The sequence below is a fragment of the Sesamum indicum genome, linkage group LG5 (genome assembly GCF_026168435.1).
Source record: "Sesamum indicum cultivar Baizhima isolate 11 linkage group LG5, ASM2616843v1, whole genome shotgun sequence".
Lineage (NCBI taxonomy): Eukaryota > Viridiplantae > Streptophyta > Magnoliopsida > Lamiales > Pedaliaceae > Sesamum > Sesamum indicum.
Genome location: NC_142661.1, coordinates 3,533,733 through 3,561,398, shown reverse-complemented (window position 1 = coordinate 3,561,398; position 27,666 = coordinate 3,533,733). Strand labels below are relative to the sequence as shown.

The window sequence follows — 27,666 nt, the reverse complement described above, 5'->3', positions numbered from 1 at the left end:
ATTTATTTTCATCTAACAAATAAATTTATTTATTAATAAAAAACCATCAAATTTATTGATATTAACATATAAATTAAATAAAAATTAGTATTTATTTCCGATTGATTTATTATTAATTTATTGTATGTCAAATATTTTTTCAATCCAAATTACCTTTATAAGAGTAACGATATTCGGTAAATTTTGACTAACAGAATAATTTATTTTTTATGAAAATAAATATTAGAATATTAAATGTAATCTTTCAAGTTATAAAAAATTTACGTATAATTATATCAAAATTGAAAAGAGGACAGCATAGTTACCGGTAAGTTTAATAAACTCAACAAATAATATTTAATGATTGTTTTTCATAATAATAATAATATGCAAACACATAAATAGCTTTGTGAGAGTCGTTCTCTCACCAGACCACCTTTGCCCATTACTTTATAGACTGCGCAGTCTGTAAAGCGTGTTAAACTCAATTAATAATTGCTATGATTTCAGACCACCTCTGCCCCAATTACCTTGATAGTTGATCCTCTGTTTGAATGATCAAAGGATCCAAGAATCTTGCAACTGTGCGACAGTAAATTGTAGTGTTCTTCCCCTCAGAGAGACAGAGAGAGAAGAAGAAGAACACGTATGGCTTGGGAACCTATTATCTGGATAATCTTTTCAGTACTTAACCTTGCACTCTTAGGATTAAACTTTTACCAGGTATATTCCTTGCTTTTGAGGGTTTCTTTTCCCCCTTTGTTAAAGCCCTTTTGATAGTGTGCTTTATACTCGCAATGCGGTGTTGGGTTGGTGAGAAATTTGAAATCTTGATAGCAAAGAGCAGTAATAAAGCATGTTGTGCCCGGACAAGCAAAGCCCAGTTGGCTTTGAGTTCTCTTTGATTACTTGGAGCAATAAAGATGTGATTTTGTTGGGGGGTTTCTTGTCTATTTGCTAATCAGATTCGTCGCTGTCCATGAATCGTTGGACCTTCCTTTTACGGAGCTAATGACTGAGTAGAAGAGAGAACTTGGATGAAATATTAAGTGATTTGTAAAGAAAAATCCTGAATCGTTGCCCTGGTTAACGCTTTTATGGGTATATTGTTTTCACATTATATTAGGCATTGGAATTTCGAGCTTCATTAGTTGCAAGAAAATTTATGCTTTAAATTTGTAAGAATTTTTTATTGTTTTTGTAAAGAGTTGAGTTCCTAATTTGCATCTTATGAAGAAGCAACTAAGGCAGCGTCCTGCCCTGGTTTTCGTTCTTGATTTAAGTTGAGTAGTAGATGTAGTTTGGAGTAAGGATTACAGACCTACTCTGGTTCATAAGAAACCCTTGAAGTGAATCCAGTTGTTCTAACTTCTACGTCCTACAGAACCATGGGCCATGTAACGGAATACTGTTCAATGGATCTCGTGATGAATTAAGAAGAGATGAATCAAAAGCTTTTTGTTTATTATTATTTTCCCGAAGTTGACATTAGTTCACAGAATTTACAGGCTCGTAGGTTTAGATATGTTTTCTTGAATGCTGAACCATAGCAATTTGAAGACTCGTTTAGATTTTATTTTTGGGTCTGCCTGCAGGACACACAAGTTGTCTGCTATGACTTGCATCTTAGAGCCACAGAAATATATTATCTTGCTAATGTTGATGGATCTTAAACCTCACGAGGTTTCTATTAAAAGCAAAATAGCAGAAGGAAGATGAGACAAGAAATACTTTAGGGTATAAAGACATAAAAAAGTGATAGTTAGGGACCGTTTGGATTTCATGGGACATTTAAAACAAACAACTATTTTGGTTTTTCTATTTGATTTCTATATGTGGTGATTCCCACGTACTTGGCAAACTTCTCGAGTTTGGATATCCCCGAAGCGTTTACAACATTCTTGTTCTAGTAGATTGATATATTAACTTGAGTCTGTGGCTGTGCTATGATACGATCTCTTTATCTGGATTTATAGTTGCACATTTTGAAGTAACTAGAGGGCTTCCTAACTAAGATTTCCTACACGTGCATTAATTTCCTGATGATTTTCTTAAATGCATCTATGTAGTTGTCAAAGAATTTGTGCTCCAGACATGGTTCGACATCTATATGCATCTGAAAATATGATATGTTTTCTGTAGTTCCTAGGCTTCTCGGATTTGGAGGCTGACTATTTGAATCCCTATGAATTATCATCGCGCATCAACTCTGTGATTGTTCTTGAGTATTTATTGCATGGGGTATTCTGCATTATGTTTCTCGTGACAGGGCATTGGGTCATGTTCCTAGTTTCACTGCCTCCAGCATACTATAATCTGAAGCAGTAAGTTTTCATCTAATCATATTTTCATGCAGAACTTCACATGCAGCATTTCCTTATTCTTGATCGTGCTATCTGTGATATACTATTCTTTGACTGTTGCTGTTAGTTTTCAATTGAGCTATTTATCTCCGTTGCATAACCGATTTGTTAATTCCCTAAGGAAAGAACATTGCACTAGCAAAAATAGCTCGACATAGAACGTAATACAGTGGAACAAAGAGGTTATAATGGTGTGACACAGTATTTGGAAGCAGATCGGCAAAGAAAAAAGAAAAACAAAAGATGCTTTTATTTAAATAATCACGTGTCGTCATGTGACTAAAGAAGTTAGAATGACTATATGGGAGAGGCAAAAAGAAGCTTATAGATTGTCCCACATCATCATGTGAATTGTGAATGATGTTTTTGACGAGAAAAATAAAAAACTTTGAATAGATTCCTCATATGTTTGTACGATCCATATGACCTGACTTTCTGGGTATACTGATCATGAAGGAATAAAAGAATCATGAAAATTTGATGCTGTTGAATCTGTCCATGTGTTGTACTACTCTTTTGTAGTTTCTGTATTACTTGAGCTTGAAATGTTAACTTTTTTCCTGCTCAACTCTTTGTTTTTGTATTCAGGTATCTATCAAAGCAGCATCTTGTTGATGTCACCGAGGTTTTTAGAGTACTTAATGCTGAGAAGAAAGTTCGGTTGGTCAAGCTTGGCTTTTACGTGGTGTTCTTTGGTCTAGTCATTACCAGGTTTGCAGAATACTTTTTTTCCTCTTTAATGCTTTTATTTAACAAAGAGTGCACGCAATTCTTACTTTATCATTCTCATTAAACTATGTTGTTAGGATATAGAACTGTTGCTGCAGGGACATTCTCTGCCGTTCCTTTAGTCCTCTACTCCAGTAACAAAGAATTAGATTTTCGTTCCTGGATACATGAATTTTAGAATATAGTTACTGCTAGCCAAAAATAGACAGTCATCTTTTGTAGTATATGGTTCGAGTTTTGAATGTAGAACATCCTCGTTGACTCCTTCTCGGCCTAATACATTTTTGCTTGGTTTTGCATGGAAAATTCTGTAAAATACTGTCATAATTTTCTTTTACAAGCTGTTGCGAAGCAACAATACTGTTTCATCACTTGTTAGATACTTGGAACCTGGAAATACATTCCGTTTGGCATTCTTTCACCTTTTCCACTTCTTCCTTTTTCTAGCACTTGCAGCCCGTCTTTTTATACGTGCGGATACGAGTATCAAGCAATTAGGCTGATTAGTTCTAGTGAGACAAGACATCTCAAATCAACAGAATCCCCGATTTTATCTATATAACACGGCCTGAATCTTCATAGTGTCTATGTTAGGTTAGAGTCAAGTCGGTTCCGCCAAATGTCCTTAGGCTTATCCCAACGTTAACTATGTAATCATCTAGTTCTATTTTAAATAATTCTGTCCATTACTGAGAGGATAACACCTAGTCTAATCTACTAGAGATTTTTCTGCTCTATACCCTGTGACGAATCGTCTATTTATGACTACAAATGCTAACTTGCAGGCTCGCTTTATCTGTCGTATTTGTTGTGTTCGGTGACGACGACGAAGCCATACACTGGTTTGGTTGACACGCTGAATTTCATAACCCGTCAGGTTGATTCTTCACACGTTCATAGCACTGTAGCAGTCTGAGATGAAGTTTCTGATCAGCTAATATGAACAGTGTGTCAAACTCGGTCAACACGGTTAGGCCTTTCGTCGTCTCTAGCTAACTCAGCCATCGAACGTTCCATCTCCCCAAAACCGGCTAATTTTGGTGCCTCCGGAGTTACATCTTAAGGCAAGAATTGGTTTCTTGAATCTTTAATGTCTTCAGATGGCTTATACTTGTAGATCTTGACACAGATTTTTTGCACTTTGATCATTCTAACCTGCTGTTTTCTCCAAACAACTTGTAAATTTGATTGTGATTTATGTTGGAAAATTGAAGTGTTTGATTGTGAAAGAAGCTTTTCAGAAGGACGAAAGGGTGGAGTTTGGGTCATTTATTTCGGACGTGCTTTTGAAAGGTCGCGTCGACAAAATATTCTCTTACGCCACATTTGAAATATGGATTTCAAATTTTCGGTAACAAATGATTTGTTTCGAATATTGATGAATTTTGAATTCTTTTAATACGAAGTTATATGCAATTTCTTATACTATCAAATCCTTTTGTCAAATTCAAATACTATCTTAAATAATATGTTAATTACACTTAAATTATTTCTTAAAATATAAAATTCACTTTTTCGACTAAAACTTTTAAAATTATACTTACATCCTCTAAAAATTTTCATTTACTATTGTCCAATTTCTATTAGAGTTTTGACGTAAAATGATGATATCAACAAAAATAATTACGTAACTTTCAATTTTACCTTTTATTCAGCACTCTCTTAGTAGTAGTTTTACACTTATAAGGGATAAATATAATATATATATATATAAGGCATAATTATACTTCTCCCTCCTGAGGTTTGGTGTATTTACATGTAAATATACTATGGTTTGGAAAATTACATCAAGCACTCATGAAATTTGCTTTCGTCTAACAAATAAATCTCTCCGTCAGTCGAAATTTACCAAATTAACAAAAAAAATTGAATAAAAATTTATATTTATCCTTAATTGACTTATTAATGAGTTATTGTAGGTCATATAATTTTATTCTGATTACACTAGCCTTATAATGGTGAAGATGTACCTCCTTACATGCATTAACACGTAAAGACGTATGGGTAATTTGATCATAAAAAAATTATTTATTTAACCTGCAATAAATCAATAATAAGTCAATCGGGATAAATGTAGGTTTTTTTTATTCTTTTTATTAGTTTCAAATAAATTCGATAAATTTTGACTAACGAATGGACTTATTTGTCGTACGGAAACAAAGCTCATGGGTGCTAGATGTAAAGACGTATGAAAGTAATTTGGTCAAAAAAAAAATTTATCTAACATGCTATAAGTTAATAATAAGTCAATCGAAGGTAAATATAGATTTTTTTTTCTAATTTTTTGTTAATATAAGCAAATTCATTGGATTTTGACTAACGAATGAACTTATTTGTCAAACGAAAACAAACCTCAAGGGTATTAGGTGTAATTTCCTAAACAACAGAAAATTTACGTGTAATAATATCAAATCTCAAGAGAGGGGAATGTAATTATTCCTAAATATAATTAAACCTAATCAACAAGTCATATCATATTTTACACACGAAGAGTAAAACAAAAATTTTATTACAAAATGCAAAATAAAGAATCTATAGGGTTTTTTCACATGAAACTAATTGAGAACCAAACTAAAATTTAAAAAATAAATAAAAATTCAATTTAATTTACAGCTCTGTGTAAACAACGATGTTATGTGGGCCTACTCTTATTCCAGCCTGTAAAGTTACAGTAAACTGGGCCCGACATTTGATGGGCTGCAAGTCAGAAGGTTTCGGCTCTCTCTGTTAAATCAAATTATTGAAGCGAGGCCCCTTGGGCCCATTTCAAATAGTGGGCCTATAGCCCTATTACTTGTCCCCTATCCTCATTCTACAATAATATTAATTATTGCTAGTAATTAAAAGATAATAATTTAAATTTATGAAAATTAATAATAAGTCCCATAAAACTTAATAGAACTGTTTTCTTATTATTATTTTTCATTTTCTCCTAGTAATTTTCTCATAAAAAATGAAATAAATATATCTCGTTAGTCGAACGATGTGGGCCAGCTCATGATGGGCCCAAATATTGGAAGATTTCACCCACTTGTTGTATTTACTCCGTGAAGGTTGGGTCGTTTTCGGGGGCACGGGCTGGGCCCAAGTTGTCTTCTTGTTTCCCATGTGGGCCTACATGGGCTCACATAGTCCAATCTGTAATTTGGTTGAATTCGACCTAATCTTTTAATAATTAATTTATATAAAAAATAATTTTCAGCCTGATTAATTATTACAATAACATTCATATATTTGGTATTATTTTTAAAAGTCAATAATTCAAATATATTTTTATTTCGCGCACAAAATCCAATAAAGTATTTTCATCCCATTAAAAATATTCAAAAACTAAAACTAAAAATAAAATCAAACGGCCCATAACGTAGCACACGTCATCATAACTCGATCAACAACAAATACAAATCTGTATACACTGATTTCACTATCGGAGTCCTCACCCCACATGAGAGATGAAACTAAATAGTAAATACATCGAAACGAAAATAAAAAATTAATCTTTCCCAATAAATATAATTCTAAAATTTTAAATTAATTTTAAAAGGGAGCAAGAAGTCACGGTTGTAATCACAGTAACGCAATCGTGTTTGGAATTTCCACATTGTGAATGAGTACTACGGACTTAAAGTCTTGATTATGGAATAATTTGAGAGTGGGCCCTCAGATGCAAGCCCAATGGATTTTGGGCTAATAGAGCTCATGTTCACGTGCCTGGCACGCCACTGGAGGCCCACTTGACCCAAGTGGGCCCTATCTAATAATGATTTATGATGACTGATGAGGCATACATATATATATATATATTATTTTTCTAAAAGAAAGAATATTTACGAATATGATAGGCAAACGATTTGGTGGTCCCAAGAGCAAAAATTAGTAGTCAATATTTATTTTTTTTAGTGAATAAGTTATAATCATATAATAAATTTAATTATTAATTATTAATATTAAATATATATAATTAATTAAAAATTATTATTGAAATAAATCAACATCACACATTAACAAAATTCGAACCCATACCCCCCAATGAATTTTGTAAGGTCCCTCTTGCTCTCTCGGTATACATACAGAAATATATATTAATATTGTAAAAAATTAAAATTTGTATTGGTCTATGGAATTCATGGTAAATTATAAAAAAAAATATTTATTTAATATGTTTTCAACTATGCAAGTTAACATCTAATCCAAAATAAATAAATGAAAGTACAGCAAAAACTCCATCACACGAATAATTTGGATTAAATTATTATAAATTAGATGAATTTTGAATCTATTACCTAAAAAAAATTATAATTTATTTTTGAGTTGTCGTGCACGAATAAAAACTCGAATTAAATTTTCGCATCGACCAATGATACTGCGGAAAAAAATATTTTTATGAGTATAGATAAATTATTACTTAGAAAGAAAAAAAAATAGAAAAATATGCCAAAACTATTTCAGCCATCAACTTGATTAATTTGCAAAGTTAAGTATAGAAATAAGAATTGACCATAATTAATTACTTCAAAAAATAGTAAAAGTAGTTGATTAATGGTGTAGGTAGGTCTTCTTGTTGTGTGCATTCATAGACATAGGATTTTAATTATACTTTGTCTTAATTGCGATTGTCGATTCATAAAAATAACGTGTTATTATTGAGCTGCTTGATCGTTTTTATGATTGACAATTCTTTTGGTAGATTAATCGTGCATCTTTTCTCATTTTTTTAAATTTAAATATAATTTTTTAAAAAATAAACTATATTATTTAATATTCATAAATAAAATTTACTTCGAGTGTAGTTCACCAAGCATAATAAATATAAGACGAATCGGATATCGGATTATCATAATATACTTTATTTATAAATTTGGAAAAGTGTTAATACATGTTTAACACTTTTATATTTATTTTATAAAAATAATTGGTCTCTTAAAATTTTACGTTTCGTTCGATACAATAAATCAAGCGCATACCCTTATAAGGACTAAACACAATAAATGTAAGATTCTTTTGAAAAATATTTTAAGATGTGTTTGGTCATATTCCTTATTTATTTGGAAAAATGATTCAAAAAATTAAAAAATGTAAATAGTTTGGGGAAATTTCTATATATAGGTTTTTGGTATAGTAAATGCCAAGAAAATGACGGGTCATCCGTCGGGCTGGGTCATGGCCCGGTCCCCACACTACGCCCCAACCCGTTTCGTTATTGCGGCTGTTTGCCTACAGTTGCTATCCTCACACTAGTAGACTCCCCCCAAACTATCTCTTCTTTGAAAATATACATTTTAAATTATTATTATTTAAATATAAAAATTTATTTAAAGAAATTATTAACTAAATTTAAAGTTTTATGAACAAGTTTGGAATCATGAGTTCGAATCCAATTAAATAATACTTGTGTCATTTTTAAGTGAGTGTTTTTCTCATTTTATGTGTATTATTTTAATTTATCTATCGTTGTTACCTATAATGTACGGATACTCCAAAAAATTATTCGATGTAGTGTCAGACATGAATACGGCAGTGGAGTGTCCGAGAATAAAAAAAGCCGACACGACGTTGGATAAGCCATGGACACCGGTGTTGGCGTGTTTGATACATTTTGAACACGTTTTGAATTTCTTTTTATAATTTAAAAAAAAAAATTGGGTTGTCTTAAAGAAAAAAAAATAATTATAGCTTCTTAAACTATAAGTATTAAAATGAAAATACTAAAAATTTGAAATATGTTCACGATTATTTAACTAATTTAAAAATTAAAAAATTTTCATTGCGTTCTTTTTAAAATAAGCTGATTATATATTTTTTAAGCCATAATTGATTAAAATTATAGATATAAGACATGCTTACTTTATATTTTTTAAGTTAATATTTTTATATTATATATTTTAATTTTATGAAAAATTGAGAATATATGTAATAAAAATATATACTATATTATATATAGCCGTGTCGTATCTTAATTTTTTTATACTTTTTCTGTCGCCGTGTTTGTTTTGTATTGTGTCCGTATTCATGCATCATAAATTGTTCGTCATATTGATATAATGATTTAATTGAGATTTTGATCAATGTATTGAGACGTGTTATTGTAATTTATATATATAAAAAAAGACCCAATTTCAAAATGTGAAGGTTAGCGATATTTTTCAATATATACTAACTGTATTTTCTTTTTCGACGAATTTTTTACAGTTAAATTTTGAATTTCAATCATCAATCCTCAATATACGTCTGATTATTAGTTTCAAATATAAATAACTAATCAATAACTATTATTATAATAAATCAAAATTATTATAAATAAAAAACAAAATTATATTTATTTTTTATTAATTTATTATTAATTTATTGCATGACAAATTTTTTCTAGCTAAATTAGCCTTAAATTAAGATATAACTCCTCACATACATTAAAAAGTAAAGATGTATAAGAATGATATGATCATAAAAAGATTGATTTGACCTGTAATAAATTAATAATAAGTCAATTTGGAGTAAATATTTTTTTATCTATTTTTTTGTTAGGGATAATTACACTTTTCTTCTCTGAAATTGGGTGTAATTACACATACATTCTTTGTGGTTTAAAAAATTACATTTAATAAATCTGGAGTTTTGCTTTTGTCTAATAATTAAGTCACCCGTTAGTTAAAATTCACTGAATGTGCTGATATTAAAATAATAGTATATATATATATATATATATTTACCCCAATTGATTTATTGCTGACTTAATGCAGGTCAAATAATTTTTTTTATAATCAAATTACCTTCATACTTTATTACGCATTAATATATGTGAGGAGATATATCTTCATAGTTACAAGGGTACTTTAGTTGGAAGTGAATTGTTTGACATGAAATAAGTTGATGCGGGTACAACTCAATTTTCATTTAATTTTTTTTGAATATCAGTAAATTCAATGAATTTTGATTATTGGAGGGACTTATTTGTTAGACAAAAACAAACATCAAGAGTGCTAGATGTGATTTTTCAAATCAAAACGGATCTACGTGTAATTATATCAAACATTAGGGAAGGAGAATGTGATTATCCCTTTTTATTAATATATAAATTTTGACTAATAAAGGGAGTTATTTGTTACATAAAAATAAACTTTAAAGATACTATATGTAATTTTAAAAATCACATAAAATTTAGGTGTAATTACAAAAAAAATTCAAAAAAAGGAGAATATAGTTATCCTGTATTATAGAAATTTATGCAAAACTCATGTGGAAATTACCTAATAAAACCACAACCTACGAAAAATTATTGTACGAATTTCACCGCCACTTATTATTAAATTATAATTTGAATGAGTAGATGATTAATTTGGGATTAAATTAAGAAATAATAAGAGGAAAGAAGGTGGCATTGAATGGAAAAGGATATTATGAAGAAGAATTATTGGTGTGGAGAGGGGAGAGGGGGAGAGTGGAGAGTAGTGTAGGGACCAAACAGCAAACGTAGCTTTCGGGCTACTGTTTCTGTTCGGGGTTTCTGATAATAAACTGAGATAAGGAAAGGGGAAAAAGGCAAATCCATTTTACACTCAACAGTCACTCCCCCACCCACACACCACTGTAGAGAGAGAAAGAGAGCAGAGCAGAGCCAGAGGAATAGGCTTTGCCTTTGACCGGACCACCATTAAAATTGAAGCTTTCTCCTCGGGAATTTGAAACAAAAAGCTTCCCTCTGCACTACTCTACTGCCACAACCTTTCATGTGGTCTTTGGACTTCATCTTGCTCGGATTTTCTCTGAGTTTGTTCGAATATTTTCTGGGTAAATCAAGCTGAAACTGACCGGAAATTTGTTCGTTGCAGCAGTTGTTGCTGTTGTTTTCTTGTTTCATTCACCTATTTCTTTCTTTCTTTTTTTTTTCCGAATTCTGGAAGTTTACTTCGTTTATTAAGCCTCCAGATGTACTTGTAAATAATGCTGAAATTTTGTTCGGGTTATTAATTTTGGTATCGTTTTGCACTGATTGAGCTTCTTTTTCGTCGGGTTCGGGTTTATTATTTCAGAACGGCGATCTGAAATTCGTTTGGGAAGTCGTAGTGTCATAACATTGAGTTCAAGTTCTTCGAGTTTCAGTTCATTGAGTTGTTTTTCTCTCCATTTCTCGGCAATTTTATTCACTTGAACTTCTCTCTCAGAATTAAATTTTCATTTTCCGGACTTGGAATTCCAGAAGAAACTTCAGTATCACAATTGACTAATAAAATCGGTGGTTATCCTCAGTAGATGGAACCAAAAGTTGAAGCAACTCAACCGCAGTTTAGATCCGGAATATCCGGAGCCAACCCCGTAGAAATGGGGTTGGGATTTGACGAAATCCACGGCCTAATTTCTGCTGCACCGGGAACTGGCGGCAGCTCATTCACGGCGCTTCTCGAACTCCCTCCGCCGCAAGCTGTGGAGCTCTTGGTCAAAGAGGATTTTCCGGTTAAACCTATGCCGCCGCCAATTTTCCCTTCCAACATTGCCCTTATCGACCGTGCGTCAAAGTTCTCTGTCTTCGCTTCGGCCGATAATTCGCCGGAGAGTACAAATATTTTGTCGGCTTCAAGCTCGATGAAGCTTGATTTAGTGAAGCAAGAGCCGTTGGAGTCGGACTCCCACCCGAATTCTTCTTCACCGGCTGTCTCAAATCAGAGTTTAAAGTCCAACAAGCGAAAGGAGAGGGAGAAAAAGGTAATTTAATTTTCAATGTCTTCTTAGATAGAATCGAACCGATATAGCATTAGGCAAACTTGTTCGATCGTTGTCAGGTTCATAATCATGCTTACTTCAATTCTTCAAAATTACGAAATGAGATAACTAAGGAAAGAGAAAGGTGTTCAAGGTCAAACAAGCTAGCAGTTTGTATGCCCGAGCTCGATTTCTTCAATTTATTTTTCAGTTCAATTTATTAAGTAGAACCTAGGAGATTTTTTTCGTATTCCTAGATCCCGTTGAAGTTCTTTTTGGAACCCAGTAAGAAAAAACTGATTATCAACACTGTTTCTTTTCGGGATATATTTGAAGAAATTCATGGAGTTGTTAAATCATCCCGTAATATTTGATTGTGGATCCCTTCTCTCGTGTTTTCAGGTTAAAGAATCGAATAAAAAGAGTAAAAAAGTGGTAGCAAATGAAGCGTCTGAAGATAGCGGCGAGAAGCTGCCATATGTTCATGTCAGAGCTCGCCGTGGCCAAGCCACTGATAGCCATAGCTTAGCTGAAAGAGTAATTATCCAGAATCTCATGACTAGTCTCTAAATCATGTCCTTGATCTTGATTACCAGCAATAAATTACTCTGTTTGCAATTACTGAGCTGTCTTTATACAGGCCAGAAGAGAAAAGATCAATGCCAGGATGAAGCTATTACAGGAGCTGGTCCCAGGATGTAACAAGGTCAGCCATTAAATGTTGTCGCTCCTCAAATACTAAATTATGTACGGACATTGTTGTCAATAGCTTTTATTGTGAAGTTAGTGGGTGATTGGATTTTGATTATGCGGGTTGGAAGATCTTTTTGTTTTCTTGATTATACTGCCTTATTTTTTTTTTCTCGTGATGATTAGATTCTGCTTTTTGTTTGTAAAAATATTGGTACTATAAGTGGTCGCTGTCGACTTTGTAATTGAGGAAAAGAAAGAAAAAGCTGATGGCTTTTGCACCAAGAAAAGTGGCGGGCCGCGCTGAAGTGTCCCTCTCGTAATTCTTGCACTTCGTCTCACCTTTTGGCCTCTTGCATTGGTTTGTTACATGTCCTTTCTAAGGATATTGTTGTCAATTACTAAACCACATAATCTTTTTCTCCTCTTCAATGAAAGGTTTTATTTGCAGCAAGTGCATATTGAAACTTTTTGAAGATTGAATGTTGGTTTCTGATATGAGACTGGATAGTTTTTCATAGATGCAATATCTTCGATTCTTTACAATAAATGCCACATAAGTCTGAGACTACTTTTTCATCAATTTCGTGGAATATGGCAGCTGCCGAAGGCATAAGGTTGGAACTTGTTTAACATTTAGTTAAAATAAGTTGTGTTGATGACCAAAATGAGAAATGGGAGAGTAAATATTGAGGAAACAATCTGTCATCAGAAATATTTATGAGGTTAAGGATAGTGGAATGCTGGATTCTAGAGATGGTTAAAATGTGTAAGCTGTAGGAAGTCATTTCGTGGTACTCAATACAGGAAATTCCGCCATTTCCTTTTTCCTTTGTTGGATAACTTTCTGCCTGTTAAAGAAGTCGGTGGGAATTTGTATGATTATAGTAACATTTTCTCCCCTTACAGATTTCAGGTACTGCAATGGTGCTGGATGAGATAATAAATCACGTTCAAGCACTTCAACGTCAAGTGGAGGTCAGATTAGGCACTTCCTTGCCTCTTATATAATATGATAGACTCATATTTTGGTCAATGATTGAGTTTGACCAGGATAAAGCAGCAATTGAGTACATGATACGTTTGAACAACTAAAACAATTGAAATGTGTTTGTCCTGCATCTGCTTGAATTTTAGATTGAAATGATTAAATTAAAATTCTCGTTTGATTGATAAATGAGAAGTCGGTATGTCGAAGTGCTTATTTAAGAGTTTCTTTTCAGTTTGCAAAAGAATGAACTGACAAGAACCCGAGGTTCTGCTTTCAGGAATCAGAAGTATAAATGAAGTGCTCAGTTTGTACCACTTGTACTAGAGGATAATGAAATGACAAGAAAAGAGAATATCTTAAGATTTGAAACCAAATATTTTTTAGCCACTATACAGACCATAGATCTCTGAACTGAAACGGGATATAGATCAATAATATTGAGTCAACATTTCAAATCCTGATACTCCTCAACGTCTAACCAAAATGAATAAGAAGATCTTTGTCTTGTACCCTTGCTGTTTGCTTTTCATCCATCAGCTGATTGGAACTGTTGCTTGGTTTCAGTTTTTATCTATGAGACTTGCTGCTGTTAACCCAAGAATCGATTTCAACCTTGATGCCCTCTTGGCTGGAGAAGTAAGTATTTCTTAGCTTACAAATTCTAACAACTATTTTGGTTTAAACAAAGCTAATAAACATAATTACTGCAATTATGCGCATCACATGAAGTGCAAATTATCACTTGGTTTAAGTGGTGACCTTGAATTTGTTTCTCAAGTTTTCTAGCATTTTTCTTGCCATTTTGAACTATGACCTATTACAGATTTCCTATATTTTCTTCTTTATTTGTGGCTTCAAATTATGGTTGTTGGGAGAGGTGGGGAATCATTTATCTGTATGTGGTTTAATTATTTTAATATTACAAAAAAAATAAAAAATAAAAAAATAACTAAAATCAACTAACTCACTGTTTTATACCAAGTCATTGACAGTGGCCACGACTTGAAGATTCTTTTTTTTTTTTTAAGAAAATGCTGGAGTCATGGATGCTGTCCACAACTTGAAAATTTATAATTATAATCAAGGTTAAAAATTTATATATTAAAAAAGTTACAATCATTTGTTACAAATATTACAATAAATACTGATGTGCGACCCCCCAATTGATATATTGATGTAAGTTAATTCTTATTGTTATATCGATGTATTTCTTTTTTTAAATATTATATATATTATTATTAATGTTATATGTTATAATTATTTAATTGTAAATTATATATTTTTCTAATTATAAAATCAATTTTAAAAATTTATTAATTAAAAAAATTATAAAAAATTGTTTCAAATATTACAATGAATACAAATATTATAATATAGGTAAATTGTGGGGGTTAATTATTTTTTTTATTACCAAAAAAAATATATTAATATAATTTTTTTAAATATTATAATATTATTATTATGAGTCGCGGTTCGATTAAAAAAATATTTTTTTAAAATTTAACCAAGTCGTGATTCAAAATTGCTACTTGGTGTCAATTGCAATTGCAATTCACATTTGTGAATTGGGCCAATTCATAAATTATTTATATTTTTTATTTTTTTTTATAAATTAATTATATTTAATTAATTTAAAAATTGTATTAATTTTAGAAATACAATTAAGCATACAAATGTAATAGTATATATTTTTCTATATAATTTTAAAAAACTACAATGAACTATATTGATAAGTTTGCAACAGTGTTGGAACCCCTTTGATTGAAACTCGAGGGCAAATTTAGAATTTAGAAAAAAAATGCAAGCAATTCTAGTGATACTACAAAAGTATAAATTATTATATTATATAAAAAATTAGCAATTTACTTTCATTTTATTTTTTAAAATATAATAATAAATAAAGTAATTTATTTTATATTTAAAAAATAATTTATTTTAAATATAAAATAAATTGCTTCATGAATTGTTGTATTTTAAAAAATAAATGAAAGTAAGTTGCTAATTTTTTTATAAGATAATAATTTATACATTTATAGTATCACAAGAGTTGTATTTTTTTCTGAATTCTGAATTTGGCCTCAGGAATCGAAGGGTTCCAACACTGTCGCAAATTTATCAATATGGTTCATTGTATTTTTTTAGAATTGTATAGAAAAATATACACTATTACATTTATATGTTTCATTGTATTTTTAAAATTAATACAATTTTAAAAATTAATTAAATATAATTAATTTATAAAAAAATATAATTTGTGAATTGCAATTCACACCAAGTCGCAATTTTGTATTGCAACTTGGTCAAATTTTTTTAAAAAAATATTTTTTAATCGAGTTGTGGTTAGAAACCGCAACTCATAATAATAATAATATTATAATGTTTAAAAAATTATATTAATATAAATTTTTTTTAATAAAAAAATAATTAACCCTAAATTGTGGACAATGTCCACGACTTGTCATTTTTAACATTGATTATAATTAAAAAAATATTTTAATTTAAAATATATATAATATTTTAAGGAAAGAAAATGAAAAAATCACAAAGGCTGACACGTTTTGATGCCTGATTTAAATACTTCTTTTTTTTATTTTTAAATTTTTGAGTTGTGGATGCTGCCCACGACTCCGACCTTTTTTTTTTTAAAAGAAAAATCTTGGAAATGAAGGCAAAGGCTTATAATTGCTTGATACAGACCACGTTTTTACCCAAGTTGATTAGGTTATAGAGCTGGTAACAGTTATTTTCCACTTCTTTGGGAATTATTGCCTTTTTGTCGTGGTCCTATTTAAATTTGTAAAAGGTGGTGTGTCACTTTCTCCTGCGCAAGATGGCAAAACAATGGTTGGAGTTGGGCGTCCCATGCTATATTCAGCCTGTGCTCATTTGGATCTTCATTTGATAAGAATGTGAATCAGTTGTAAAATATATTATAGCCTTACTATACAGTTATTTATTGTTGGATCTACCTTTACAAGACTCTTCTCGAATAGATTCTTTTTCACTTCTCTCCTTTATGTCTCACTTTACTTTAGACTGATGATCATATATGGAATTTAATATCCCTCAACTACTAGTAAAACTTAAGTTGTTAACAAGGTTGTGGGAATTAAAATTTTAAAATGCCAAAACACGTAATGAACCATTTGATCATTCTTCCTTACATTCTAATGTTCTTGTAGGGTGGATCCTCAATTGATAATAGCTACCCCGGCACATTTGCTCCATCCATCTGGTCTGAAGGACAAATCAACGGGAGCAGACAACACCAATATCAGCAGCCATGGCATTTCGAAGGTCTTCATCAGCCTTCCTGGGGCAGAGAAGAAGACACGTCTAACTTCATTACCCCAGAGACCTCACTGTTAAGCTACGACTCTCCAGCAAATTCTGGTAAATCGCAATTCATTGATGAATCACTTTCTCTTCTCTGAATTTTGCATCCCGCTTCATCTGTAAAGATAACTTTACGGGGCAACTCATATAACCATGTTGTGACGGCACAGCTTCTCTGCACTCAAGCCACCTCAAAATGGAGCTGTGAAGGAGGGCAGGAGGTTTCCCAGTAGCTAGGCTTGTACATATCGGATATATTAGCAAGTACTTAGTGGAAATTTTAGAGAGATTACCTCAGCATTGTGCTTGGATTTCCATTCATGCAATTGCTGTCACATGGAAATCCTCATTGATTTATCCAGAGGAAGAAGCAGACTTAGTTTGCCAATATATAGATAGTTATATATATATATATATATATATATCAGGGACGACTTGATGTGTAAAACCACTGGATATATTGTTAATCTAGATTTATTTATGCTTTTGCGATTTTCTCTGACATTCTTTTTTTATTTTTTTGGGTTAATTAGACTTTGGCCCAAAAATACGAAATTAAATTTTTCCTCAAAAACAAAATTCTAGAATTATACTTATACCCTTCTTAGAAAATTCACCATTTACATCATACTCTTTTCGTAAGAACTTGAATGAAAAATATTAATATTAGTAAATATATATATATATATATATATTTAATTTTGCTATTTATTTAACATTCTCATTTAATAATTTGGTACTTATAATGGGAGACATAATGATGTTAACTTTATTTTATATATATACATCATTATTTATTTTCTTATAAATATAAATATATATAAATATTATAAAATAAAATAAATATCATAGACAAATTATCCAATATCATCTATACTAATATAAAAAGAAAAGTTTTTTTACACTCACAAACGACGATAAATAACATTGTCGCATTAATTTTTTGTGAAACAAAAAATATCATTCATCTATACTAATATAGAAAAAAATGTTCATTTACACTCACAAATGGCGGTTAATAACACTGACGCACCAATTTTTGTGAAATAAAAAATACCATTTATGATAAATAACTAACTTATTCAAACTTTTCAAAATTTATATTAATTGATAAGTTATTATTTTTTTTTCTTTTTATTAATATAATATGTTGGTTTATATATTTTACTTTTATTTATAATATATTTTAAAATATGAAAAATTATTTATTATGTGTATGTAGAATGACGTGCTACAATGATTAGTATATATATATATATATGTATAAAGTAATATTAATTTAAAATGGAGGAGTCGAACGGACTTACGCAGACCATGTGAACCCTCTCTTAAGGTCATACGAGCCTGGAATATGCTGCGACGAATCCCTCAATTTTCTCATCACCTAATATACCTTCAAACAAACAGACCCTTCACAACCCTCCAACTGACATTTAATTCCTTCCCTCCCAATTCCTCTGATTCAAACACTCCGCGATGCAACGTTCACCTACATCATGCATTACAAGAAATGTGCGTACAGGGCCTTAACATGAAATTCAAACACTATGATGCCGTGTTAAACGAGTGCGTGAATCATAAGTCTTTGAGGGGAGGCCAAAGGGTGCAAGCCCACATGATGAAAACCCATTATCTGCCCCCTGTGTACCTTAGGACGAGGCTGATTGTGCTGTACGTGAAGTGTGAGGTTCTGAGTGATGCGAGAATGGTGTTTGATGAAATGCCAGTGAGGAATGTAGTGTCTTGGACTGCGATGATTTCCGGGTATACCAAATCTGGGCTTTACTCGGAGGCCCTGAGCCTCTTTGTTGAGATGCTAAGATCAGGTATTTTTCTGGAAATTTGTCTGATGCGTATTGACATGTTTTATAGTATGTGGAAAATGATGAAGGACCACTGTTGTTCTGGTACTTGGTACGCTGGAATTCCAGCATGCTAGAATCGCGAAGGGATGTAATATGAAGTGTGTTATCTGCCCATTGCTTGATGTGGAAACTGGGCAATGTTCTGCTAGAATTGTTGTTGAGATTGTTGTCCCGAGTGGTTTTCGTATCCAAAAGTTTCAGCCTCAATACTTCACCACAAACTTGTTCTTAGTTCCATCCTTATTCCTTGAGACTTATTACGAAAAAACAGTGGACTAAATTGGATTACATTGGTATAAGTTACAGTCAATATAGCCTGGTCTTTATCCATGGAGGGGTGCGGTAATCCACAGCCATATATAAAGAAGCTAAATGCTATGGTCATTGTTAGAGTGACCACCTGAATTTGTTCAAGTTATTGGAAAAATCTCAAATAACTTATTATAGGACCACACCCCCTATCCCTTTGTTAGTTGACTCAGTTCCTACTGATGCTGGTAGGACTTAACACTAGGCATTTGGTTTCTGAAATCCTTGTTTTGTTTGCCATCTCATAGAAAAATTTAATTGTTCAATTCATTCTAAAACTATCTCAAAGCCATTGTTCTACTCTGTCATATTCATGCGTAACAGATTATCAGCTGTGACAGTCTTCGTTTTATGTAAATATAAATTTACCTTTCCCCTTTGTTTCAAAGATTAAGAAGTTTTATGGTTGCTGTTGTAACATGAAAAGGTTACAGGTACCTGTCCCAATGAGTTCACTTTTGCCACGGTACTTACCTCTTGTATGGGCGCTTTTGGCTTTGAATATGGGAGGCAAATTCACTCACTTATAGTTAAGAGCCCCTTTGAACTCCACATGTATGTCGGTAGCTCACTTCTTGATTTGTATGCTAAATCTGGAAGAATCCATGAAGCACGGATCATATTTGAAGGTTTGCCAGAGAGAGATGTTGTTTCTTGCACTGCTATTATTTCAGGCTATGCTCAATTGGGACACGACAGAGAGGCACTCGATCTATTTTGTACATTGCAGAGAGAAGGAATGGCTTCAAACTATGTCACTTATGCTTGTGTTGTAACCGCACTTTCTGGTCTTGCTGCTTTTGAATATGGAAGGCAAGTGCACGGCCATGTTCTTCGATCTGAACTATCCTTCTGTACTGTCCTTCAGAATTCGTTGATTGATATGTACTCAAAATGTGGAAACCTCAATTATGCTAGGAGTATATTTGATAAGATGCAAGAAAGAACTGTTATCTCTTGGAATGCAATGCTAGCAGGGTATAGCAAACATGGGATGGGAAAAGCTGTAGTCGATTTATATAACATGATGAGGGAAGAAAACAAAATCAGTCCTGACAGCACCACTCTCTTAGCTGTATTATCTGGCTGCAGCCATGGAGGAATGGAAAACAAAGGCCTGAAATATTTTGATGAGATGGCTGGAAAATATGCAACGAAGCTTGGTATTGAGCACTATGGCTGTGTCATTGACTTACTTGGACGTGCTGGGCAATTAGAGAGGGCCTTGCAATTCATAGAAGAGATACCTTTTAAACCAAATGCTGCTATCTGGGGTTCACTTTTGGGGGCTTGTAGGGTTCACCAAAATATTGGAGTTGGAAAAATTGCTGGCAACCGACTTCTTGAATTGGAGCCTGAAAATGCTGGGAATTATGTGATCCTTTGTAATTTATATGCATCCAATGGAAAATGGGATGAAGTAAGAAAAGTGAGAGAGTTGATGAAGGAACAAGCCGTGATGAAGGAGCCAGGAAAGAGCTGGATAGAGTTTGGTCGAACCCTTCATACCTTTTATGCAAGTGATCGATCACATCCAAGAAAGGAAGAGGTGTTATCTAAGGTAAGACAATTATCGGATAGAATAAAGGAAGTTGGTTATAAACCTGAACTGAGTTCTGTTTTGTATGATGTGGATGAGGAGCAGAAAGAAAAAATGCTGCTAGGCCACAGTGAAAAGCTAGCTTTGGCTTTCGCAATGATGAATGTTTCTGAAGCAAAGCCTATACGTATAATGAAGAATCTACGAATTTGTGTCGATTGCCATAACTTTGCAAGATTTGTATCTCAGGTGTATGTCAGGGAAATACTCATAAGAGATAAGAGTAGGTTTCATCATATTGTAAATGGAGTATGTTCTTGCGGAGATTATTGGTAAATTCTTACTCATACCGAGTTTTTTTTCTCGATTCTTTTTGAAGTTCACTAATAAAGAATCGTTTGTCGTAAAACGCCATTGTGAATATGAATCATATCAAAAGATATCAACATGTTCTATAGTAATGAAACATGATATGAAGATCAAAGAAGTTTAGAATCGTCTCCAACATCTATAACCTAGCAAAAAATACACCAAAACAAAATAGGAGTAAATTGCACAAAAAGTAATAGGCAAAATATGAGGGGCAATACTACAATTTTTCTAAAATCCAGCGGTCTAATTGCCATTTCCCTAAATCCCATGGGCAAATCATAAAAATCCCACTCTTGCCACAACGTCGTCGGCACCTTCCCTCAATACAAAATGAACACAAATAAATAAGAATAAATTATAACGGAGTCTTTAAAATTTATATAAGTATAAATACTTATTAATTATTTAAAGAATATTTACAATAGTTTCTAAAATTATATAATTTTAATTATAATAAATTAAATATTTATAATTATATGAAATGGTATAAATTAGGGACGGGTAACCCGATCGGTTTCGTCAATCAAAAATCAAGATGCCGTCCTTCAAACCTTTCGCTAACGCAGGGAGCACTCTTCGGGGCCGGTTAAGCCCGTCTCTTCGGACCCGTAGCGGCGGGGGTGACGGGCCAAGCAGATGGCTAAGTCCAGGACACGAGGATCGGCCCAAAGGCTTCGCCTTCAGCCGCACTCCGCCGCCTCCTGGAGAGTCTCGAAAGTGGGAAGACTGGGAGTTACCGTGCTATATCACCAGCTTCCTCACTGTAGTTATTCTCGGAGTGGGACTTAATGCAAAGCCCGATCTGACAATTGAGACCTGGGCACACCAGAAAGCCCTCGAAAGGCTCGAATTGGAGGCGGCGCAGCCCGTCGAGTCTGATTGAAGAAAGGTCATATGTTTCTTCGTGGAGTTATTAACTTGTGCAGGCTGCTGTTTCAAGCAATAAATGTAATTTCAGTTGTTTATCAACTTGAAATTTGCGAACCGTTTTCTGTTTGGAATGCTCTTGATCAAGTTTCATGACGTCTGATTTATAAATGATTTTCTATCAATTTTTCTTTTCTGTTTTCGTAATTCATTGATGCATTACATTGGCTTGAAGTGTAAGCAGCGCAGCAAGCTCCTAGCTGATAGAAATCCGACTTTCCAGGCATGGTCTCTAAGTTCCCAAGCCGGTGTCTGATTTTCTGATGAATTGCTCTCCCTCCCCGTTGGAGCTTGCATATTTAAAAACATATGTTGGGCCGATTTTCTGGTTAAAACGCTGTATGTTCGGTTTCCTGCAAGTTTCAACATTACCTGTAATGTGTATGTGCATGTTGCTTTGTCGGTGATCAAGGGATTTACCTGGTTTTATTGTTTGGATGGACGTTTTCTTAATTCAGTTCGACCTTTCCCATAAATTCACAATTCTGGGATAGCTGATGGATTCTTATATATGTAATTGCCTGATAAAATTGTTAGGTACTCATCCTTCAAACTTCCAAGAAGATGGTTGCCCAGTTACCATTGTTCTCTGATGGATTCTTATCCTTGTATGGTTTCCACATTTCTGCTTGGTTGTCTCAATTATTTTCTTCTTCAATGAATGTTTGGCGATCCTTGTTTTCTTATCAAGGCATAAAATGGAAGGGAGATCGGAATGAGAACATCATTCTTTTGCATATTTTGGGTCTTAACCTAACCACGAATGCTATTGCAAAGAGCCTTATTTCGTTGAATGAGCTCTTTAAATTTCTAAGCAGACAAAATGGCATGGCAAGAGGCACCTTGTCTCCTTCAGGCATGAAACATTCTTGCTGGGAACTCATCACTGTCACTCTATTTGATTGCAAGGCACACTTAGGGCACAAGTTAGGAAATACTTTTCGAGTTGGGCTTGAACTTTTGATGATTGTTCTTATATTCTGGATCCTCTATAACTGCTTCACAGTCTGTATCACTTGTTGGATCTTTTTTTCGTGATTTCGTACTCCATATACCGAGGCCAACTACATCTCTTATAGCGTTTCTTGTTTGGAGTGGTGCTTCTTGGTTCCTTGCCTCATATAATTGATTGGGGGAAATTGTTAATGTTGCTATTTATCACACAATTACTGCTTACTAACAGGGTGGTGTTGTTAACAGATTCGTTGCATTGGATTATATGGATTTTAAGATTAAATGTTCTTTTGTGGCGTGCTTAGCTAAGGTAGATCATGGACGAGATGGACCACTGGTGTTTACATTTGTCTTCTTGTTCAATATGTTGTTTTGTAGCATGCTAAGGTAACATGGACCTGTGGTGTTCCCATTTGTCCTCTGGCTGTGGCTGCCGTCGCCCCAATTTACCTTAATGTTCAGCTAAGTCGGATTGGAGCAAGAATGGTCGAGAACATATTACCCAACTTAGGGGACAAGGGGCGGAACGACCTCTCGATCTACTTACTGCAGCCCAGGAATAAAAACGTCGTCTAGGCGTTCCCTCTTGCTCCGATCTCCCCTAAGCCTAGTACGTTGTCTGGGAAGGCATTTGGTTAAGTTGAGATGACTCCCCGTCATTCAAGTTGCATTTCGTACAGAAAATCTGCTGTATCAAATGTATCTTCTACCGAGTAAGAAAGGTAGAAAATCAAGTCATTCAGACTATTTTCAGCATTTTGAAAGTCAAAAACAGATTTATGGGATCTTGTATGCTTTATCAACTTCTCGTCTCCGATGCGTAAAGGCACCTTTTTGGTTAATATCTTCAGAATAATATCTGAGAAGGATAAGGATATTTGAAGGATGTGCCTTTTTCAAGTCTCTGTCACATCATCAACTAATCCAGTGAATTTAAGGCCTTGATGGACGTATGAGTATGACGGCCTTCACACTAAATGGTCTGCAAATCAAAACCCAACATCCTCATTTTTTAAGGGCAAATACACTGCACACCATGAGAGATGCAACAATACAAGAAAAAAAGATGGGCGAGTAATAAATTCCACAACAATGTCATTCAAGCCAGCAAATAACAACTTACACACTGGAGCAAACCAAAGTAACCCAAGCCAACTGATAAGGACTCTCGAGTTCATAGAACGCAACACATCTCGATCCCACATCCCATCCCGTCCCCTCCCCTCCCCTCCCCCTTTTATCTTGCCTCTACTCCACCAAAACATCATCATTAGTTGCAAGACCTATTATGGCAGCTGGCCCACTTATACAAGGAAGCAAGGATATATAACAATAAATATCATACTTCGACCCATAACCATGCTTCTAGATCTTATCAAGCTTGTCGGCTTTAACAAGAGGATTTGCTTTTGCTATGGCATCTCGACCGGCAGTTCGGTAGTCAAACGGGCACTCATGTTTGTCAGAGTAGCGATGCACAGAACAGAAGAGGTTCCCACACTTGCAATTGAATCCGGTCAGCCCCACACGTTTGCGGCAAGTAGTGCACCTATTTGGTACCTCCTTTGGCTTCGGCTCTGAACTCGGGACTGACAGCAAATCAGAGGATTGTTGAAGTGCATCAGTCTTCAATTCAACTGATCCAGCTTCTACTTTCACAGCTTCAGCTAAAACAGGCTCTTTCTGGTTGCTACTTGAGCTGCCATTGACAATGTTCTCAATTGATGTAGCTGCAAGCTTGGCCTGTTGCTGTTTCAGTATCATGTCCTTATGGCACTTGGAGCACATATTCATGGTAGCAGCACTTCCAAAGAAGCCGCAGTTGTTGACACAAAGAATGGGGCCCTCTGGAGCTTGGCAGCCAGTCTCTTTGGAAGACTCCATTTGTACAAGTTCCCTATCATGTTCCAACGAACGCACCAAAATGTGAAAGGATAATCCAGAAAAGTAGCTGTAGTAGCAAGAATACGCACTTGAGACAAGAAAAACTACTGCAGAGCAATTCTATACTAAGAGAACAAAAAAACACTAGTGACAGCATGCATTATAAACATCCCCCTTCAAATCCAAATTCATATAAGGGTTCATTCTCAGTTTTTCTGTAGACAATTCCACCATCCCCCTTCTCTAATGTTCTTTCAGCTTTTCCATTCAGAAGGGAGGGTGGGAAGAGGTTGTTGATGTGTAAAGCTGAAATATTTCAAAGGCTTCCTCTATAAGAAGCATATAGTGGAGCCAAATCCATACTACAGAAAATAAAGCACCCTCCATGACCAGAAAGCAGCGTCAATATCCTAAACCAGCAGATTACATCTCGACAATAATAATATGAAAAAGAACTACAAGTTCATTGCCAAAAGGGGATGAAAGTGACTGCATTTCACCGTCTCTTATCGACAGAATGCAGATGCTAGAGCAATTACTCCCTAAAAGACTGTGGCAGATATTTCCAGGGGTATCTACTAGAGCCCTTTATCTTATTCCACGATAAGAGTATGACAAGAGAATAAATTCTTTTCTATGAAGCCAGAGTCCTTTAAAAAATGACTTATTAGCTGATAAGATAAAGTCTGGCATTGGAAAACTTATCTAGACGGCAACAAAAAATAATCAGACTAAAGTCACTAGAAACAATAGCACTGACTCTTTGATACTAAATTATATCAAATAAACTAGAGATACTCTCATCCACATACATGAATAACAACTTCAATAACTTGCTACATTCATCCTTGTACAGTTGTACTCCATATGCTCCCAAACTTTGTCATCATTTCATATCATATATGTGATCATCTATTAAGAACAATTGAAATGCAGAAACACATGAATAAATGATTGTTTTTCCCCATTTTATCCCAAATATGATGACACCACTAAGAATTCACACAGAAAACACTCTTCCTAATAAACAAATGGCAAAGATTCAAAAAGGTTATTATTTTCATAACTGAAAGTAGGAAATCAGAAAACTTCACAAAATCAAGTACCAAAAAATCAAAACTTTCCTTTACTCAAAATCCCTTCTTGTCAAACACCAAAAGAACACAGTCCCATAACTAAAGCCCAAAATTTGTAATACCATTCAAAAAAAAAAAAAAATCCACTATCCTCGAAATACTCTTTAATCCAAAAACCAAGTACTACAACCCCACAATTGAAACCACAAATAAACTGAAATAAAAACAAAACCACGAACCCTAACCGAAATAGCCAAATTCGACCTCCACATTAATAATCAAATACGCTCTTGGACAGTTTCAACTTGGAAAAATCGATCAATAGTTTCTACACTATTTCTCTGACCCACAAGAAAAAAAAACCCAACCCAAAAAGATTCAATCTTTTCACCAAATTCATCTTCTTTTTCTCTAAAGAAGAAAACCCTATGCAGATCACTGAATCTGAGTCAAATACTATGAAGAAAACTAAGAATCAAACTGCAAATAAGCGTAAATAATACCTTTATCTAAGAGATAATTGAAGCAAATTGAGCGGTGAAGAGAGAAAAAGAAGAGAGAGGTGGGGGGTGGGGGAGGGGGGAGGGGAAAGGTGCTTGATTTATCTGATTTTATATTTTCTTTTTCTGCTATGTATCTGTATTTATAGCAGAAGGGTATCTCTTTTTGGCTACCAACACAAAAAGAAAAAAGTGACAGTGAGGAATTGAAAAAGAGAGAGTCGGTGTAATTTACTCATAATGCCCTCACCAAACTCTCTTTTTACCGTTTTGCCATTGGGGTTGGACTAATAATTAATTAGTTTTATTCAAATGTATATATATATATATATATATATATATTCTCTTAATTGGTTAATTTATTGTCATAATTGCAGACTGCATGAGTATTGATGGTGAATTGGTCATAATATTGGGGTAGGGGTAAAGTAGTAAATGCATCTTAATGATAAGTCAAGAGTCATATAGAGCAATATAGATACGATACGAATAAATCATCAGATAAATCCATCTATTATAAATAAATCGACTCGAGCAAAATAATTTTATTTACTAAAGTTATTAAATTTGAAATATCGTGTTTTGTATTAAATTGAACAGATCATAAACGATATTTGTTGAACCAAACACATATTGAAATTAAGTAGTTTGGCTTTTTTGAAAAATATATTTTATCACTTTTTTTTTCACTAATTCAATTAAATTTGAACCTAAATCGGATGATTATCAATTGGGTTTCATTAGTTTATTATGTTTGGTGAAACAAATTTAAATGAGTTTCTTGGATTCACTAAGAGGGTGTTTGGCTAACCTTACTTAAAATATCTTATAAATTCATATATCTTATAATACATTCTAAGGTCTTGTTTACTCACCTGGAATACACGGGATATCCGCTTTAATTGGAAAATGCCCACCGTTTACTTTCAACTTGTGTAGCTCGGGATGAAAGGGCAAAGCCCGGTACCGGGCTGGACAACACCCCTCTTCTCAATCCGGGGTTGAGGGCTGGGATTCGAATCCCGTCGATTTTATAACACGTTGTAATTGCTCTGAATGAGGTGAGGCGGTAGGGGTGATGGCGCACCACCTGCCACATTCTCTCTCTCTCTCTCTCTCTTAAATTACAATATTTTCGATATATTACTTATATATAGTACAACTCATATAGGATACGGAGATAAAGTGAAAAAACTGAACAATAGTCTATTTGATAATTAAAGCGTTGTAAGGTCGATATAAATAAATGATTAGTACGTCTATATGTGTCTCTTTTATCTTGTTATTACGTTTATTGTAAAACTTCGATTTGTGTTGCTATTAATCTATGAGAAGAATATGGTGCGATATAAAAAAGAGCTATAATGCGATGTGAAAATAGCTATGATACGATATAAAAAGAGCTATGATGTGAATAGAAATAACTACGATGCGAATTGAAATTGATGAGCCGGCGT

At 33.5% G+C, this 27,666-nt stretch overlaps 5 protein-coding genes across 7 annotated transcripts; 4 read left to right on the top strand and 1 right to left on the bottom strand.

The window, feature by feature from the left end:
- The first annotated feature begins 391 nt into the window (after positions 1-391).
- On the top strand, positions 392-4,303 carry LOC105162519 (Cornichon family protein). Of its 2 annotated transcripts, none has more exons than XM_088880234.1 (4): positions 392-702; positions 2,122-2,303; positions 2,931-3,053; positions 3,156-3,850. In XM_088880234.1, the coding sequence occupies exons 1-4, from the start codon at positions 628-630 to the stop codon at positions 3,247-3,249; spliced, it is 474 nt and encodes a 157-aa protein (XP_088736360.1). In that variant the 5' UTR covers positions 392-627; the 3' UTR covers positions 3,250-3,850. The 2 variants fall into 2 exon arrangements, with proteins under 2 accessions (XP_088736360.1, XP_011078860.1); XM_011080558.3 differs by lacking the exon at positions 3,156-3,850 and adding an exon at positions 3,857-4,303 and having other exon boundaries at positions 402-702.
- A 6,212-nt stretch (positions 4,304-10,515) lies between these two features.
- LOC105162520 (transcription factor bHLH48) lies at positions 10,516-17,279 on the top strand. Its single transcript, XM_011080561.3, has 7 exons — positions 10,516-11,768; positions 12,168-12,302; positions 12,406-12,471; positions 13,365-13,433; positions 14,011-14,082; positions 16,629-16,839; positions 16,953-17,279. Exons 1-7 carry the CDS (start codon positions 11,319-11,321, stop codon positions 16,988-16,990), a joined length of 1,041 nt encoding a protein of 346 aa, XP_011078863.1. The 5' UTR covers positions 10,516-11,318; the 3' UTR covers positions 16,991-17,279.
- A 778-nt stretch (positions 17,280-18,057) lies between these two features.
- On the top strand, positions 18,058-20,863 carry LOC105162522 (Pentatricopeptide repeat (PPR) superfamily protein). Its single transcript, XM_011080564.3, has 2 exons — positions 18,058-18,608; positions 19,391-20,863. Exons 1-2 carry the CDS (start codon positions 18,134-18,136, stop codon positions 20,830-20,832), a joined length of 1,917 nt encoding a protein of 638 aa, XP_011078866.1. The 5' UTR covers positions 18,058-18,133; the 3' UTR covers positions 20,833-20,863.
- Positions 20,864-21,372: 509 nt separating this feature from the next.
- LOC105162521 (uncharacterized) lies at positions 21,373-21,920 on the top strand. The gene has a single exon (XM_020693851.2). It carries the CDS (start codon positions 21,404-21,406, stop codon positions 21,749-21,751), a length of 348 nt encoding a protein of 115 aa, XP_020549510.1. The 5' UTR covers positions 21,373-21,403; the 3' UTR covers positions 21,752-21,920.
- Positions 21,921-23,824: 1,904 nt separating this feature from the next.
- Positions 23,825-26,369, bottom strand: LOC105162523 (zinc finger A20 and AN1 domain-containing stress-associated protein 8). Of its 2 annotated transcripts, none has more exons than XM_011080565.3 (2): positions 26,213-26,369; positions 23,825-24,646 (listed from the first exon to the last, which is right to left on the bottom strand). In XM_011080565.3, exon 2 carries the CDS (start codon positions 24,631-24,633, stop codon positions 24,115-24,117), a length of 519 nt encoding a protein of 172 aa, XP_011078867.1. In that variant the 5' UTR covers positions 24,634-24,646; positions 26,213-26,369; the 3' UTR covers positions 23,825-24,114. The 2 variants fall into 2 exon arrangements, with proteins under 2 accessions (XP_011078867.1, XP_088736562.1); XM_088880436.1 differs by lacking the exon at positions 26,213-26,369 and adding an exon at positions 25,446-26,128.
- Positions 26,370-27,666: the final 1,297 nt, after the last annotated feature.

What these genes read in the sequence shown, in the direction of transcription:
- LOC105162519 (XM_088880234.1), top strand. Translation starts at nt 628, where the DNA reads ATGGCTTGGGAACCTATTATCTGGATAATCTTTTCAGTACTTAACCTT. An exon ending in TAGGATTAAACTTTTACCAG is followed by an intron (nt 703 to 2,121) that starts GTATATTCCTTG and finishes TGTTTTCTGTAG; the next exon opens with TTCCTAGGCTTCTCGGATTT. An exon ending in TTTGGTCTAGTCATTACCAG is followed by an intron (nt 3,054 to 3,155) that starts GTTTGCAGAATA and finishes GTTAGGATATAG; the next exon opens with AACTGTTGCTGCAGGGACAT.
- LOC105162520 (XM_011080561.3), top strand. Translation starts at nt 11,319, where the DNA reads ATGGAACCAAAAGTTGAAGCAACTCAACCGCAGTTTAGATCCGGAATA. An exon ending in GAAAGGAGAGGGAGAAAAAG is followed by an intron (nt 11,769 to 12,167) that starts GTAATTTAATTT and finishes TCGTGTTTTCAG; the next exon opens with GTTAAAGAATCGAATAAAAA. An exon ending in ATGCCCTCTTGGCTGGAGAA is followed by an intron (nt 14,083 to 16,628) that starts GTAAGTATTTCT and finishes ATGTTCTTGTAG; the next exon opens with GGTGGATCCTCAATTGATAA.
- LOC105162522 (XM_011080564.3), top strand. Translation starts at nt 18,134, where the DNA reads ATGCTGCGACGAATCCCTCAATTTTCTCATCACCTAATATACCTTCAA. An exon ending in TGTTGAGATGCTAAGATCAG is followed by an intron (nt 18,609 to 19,390) that starts GTATTTTTCTGG and finishes AAAAGGTTACAG; the next exon opens with GTACCTGTCCCAATGAGTTC.
- LOC105162521 (XM_020693851.2), top strand. Translation starts at nt 21,404, where the DNA reads ATGCCGTCCTTCAAACCTTTCGCTAACGCAGGGAGCACTCTTCGGGGC.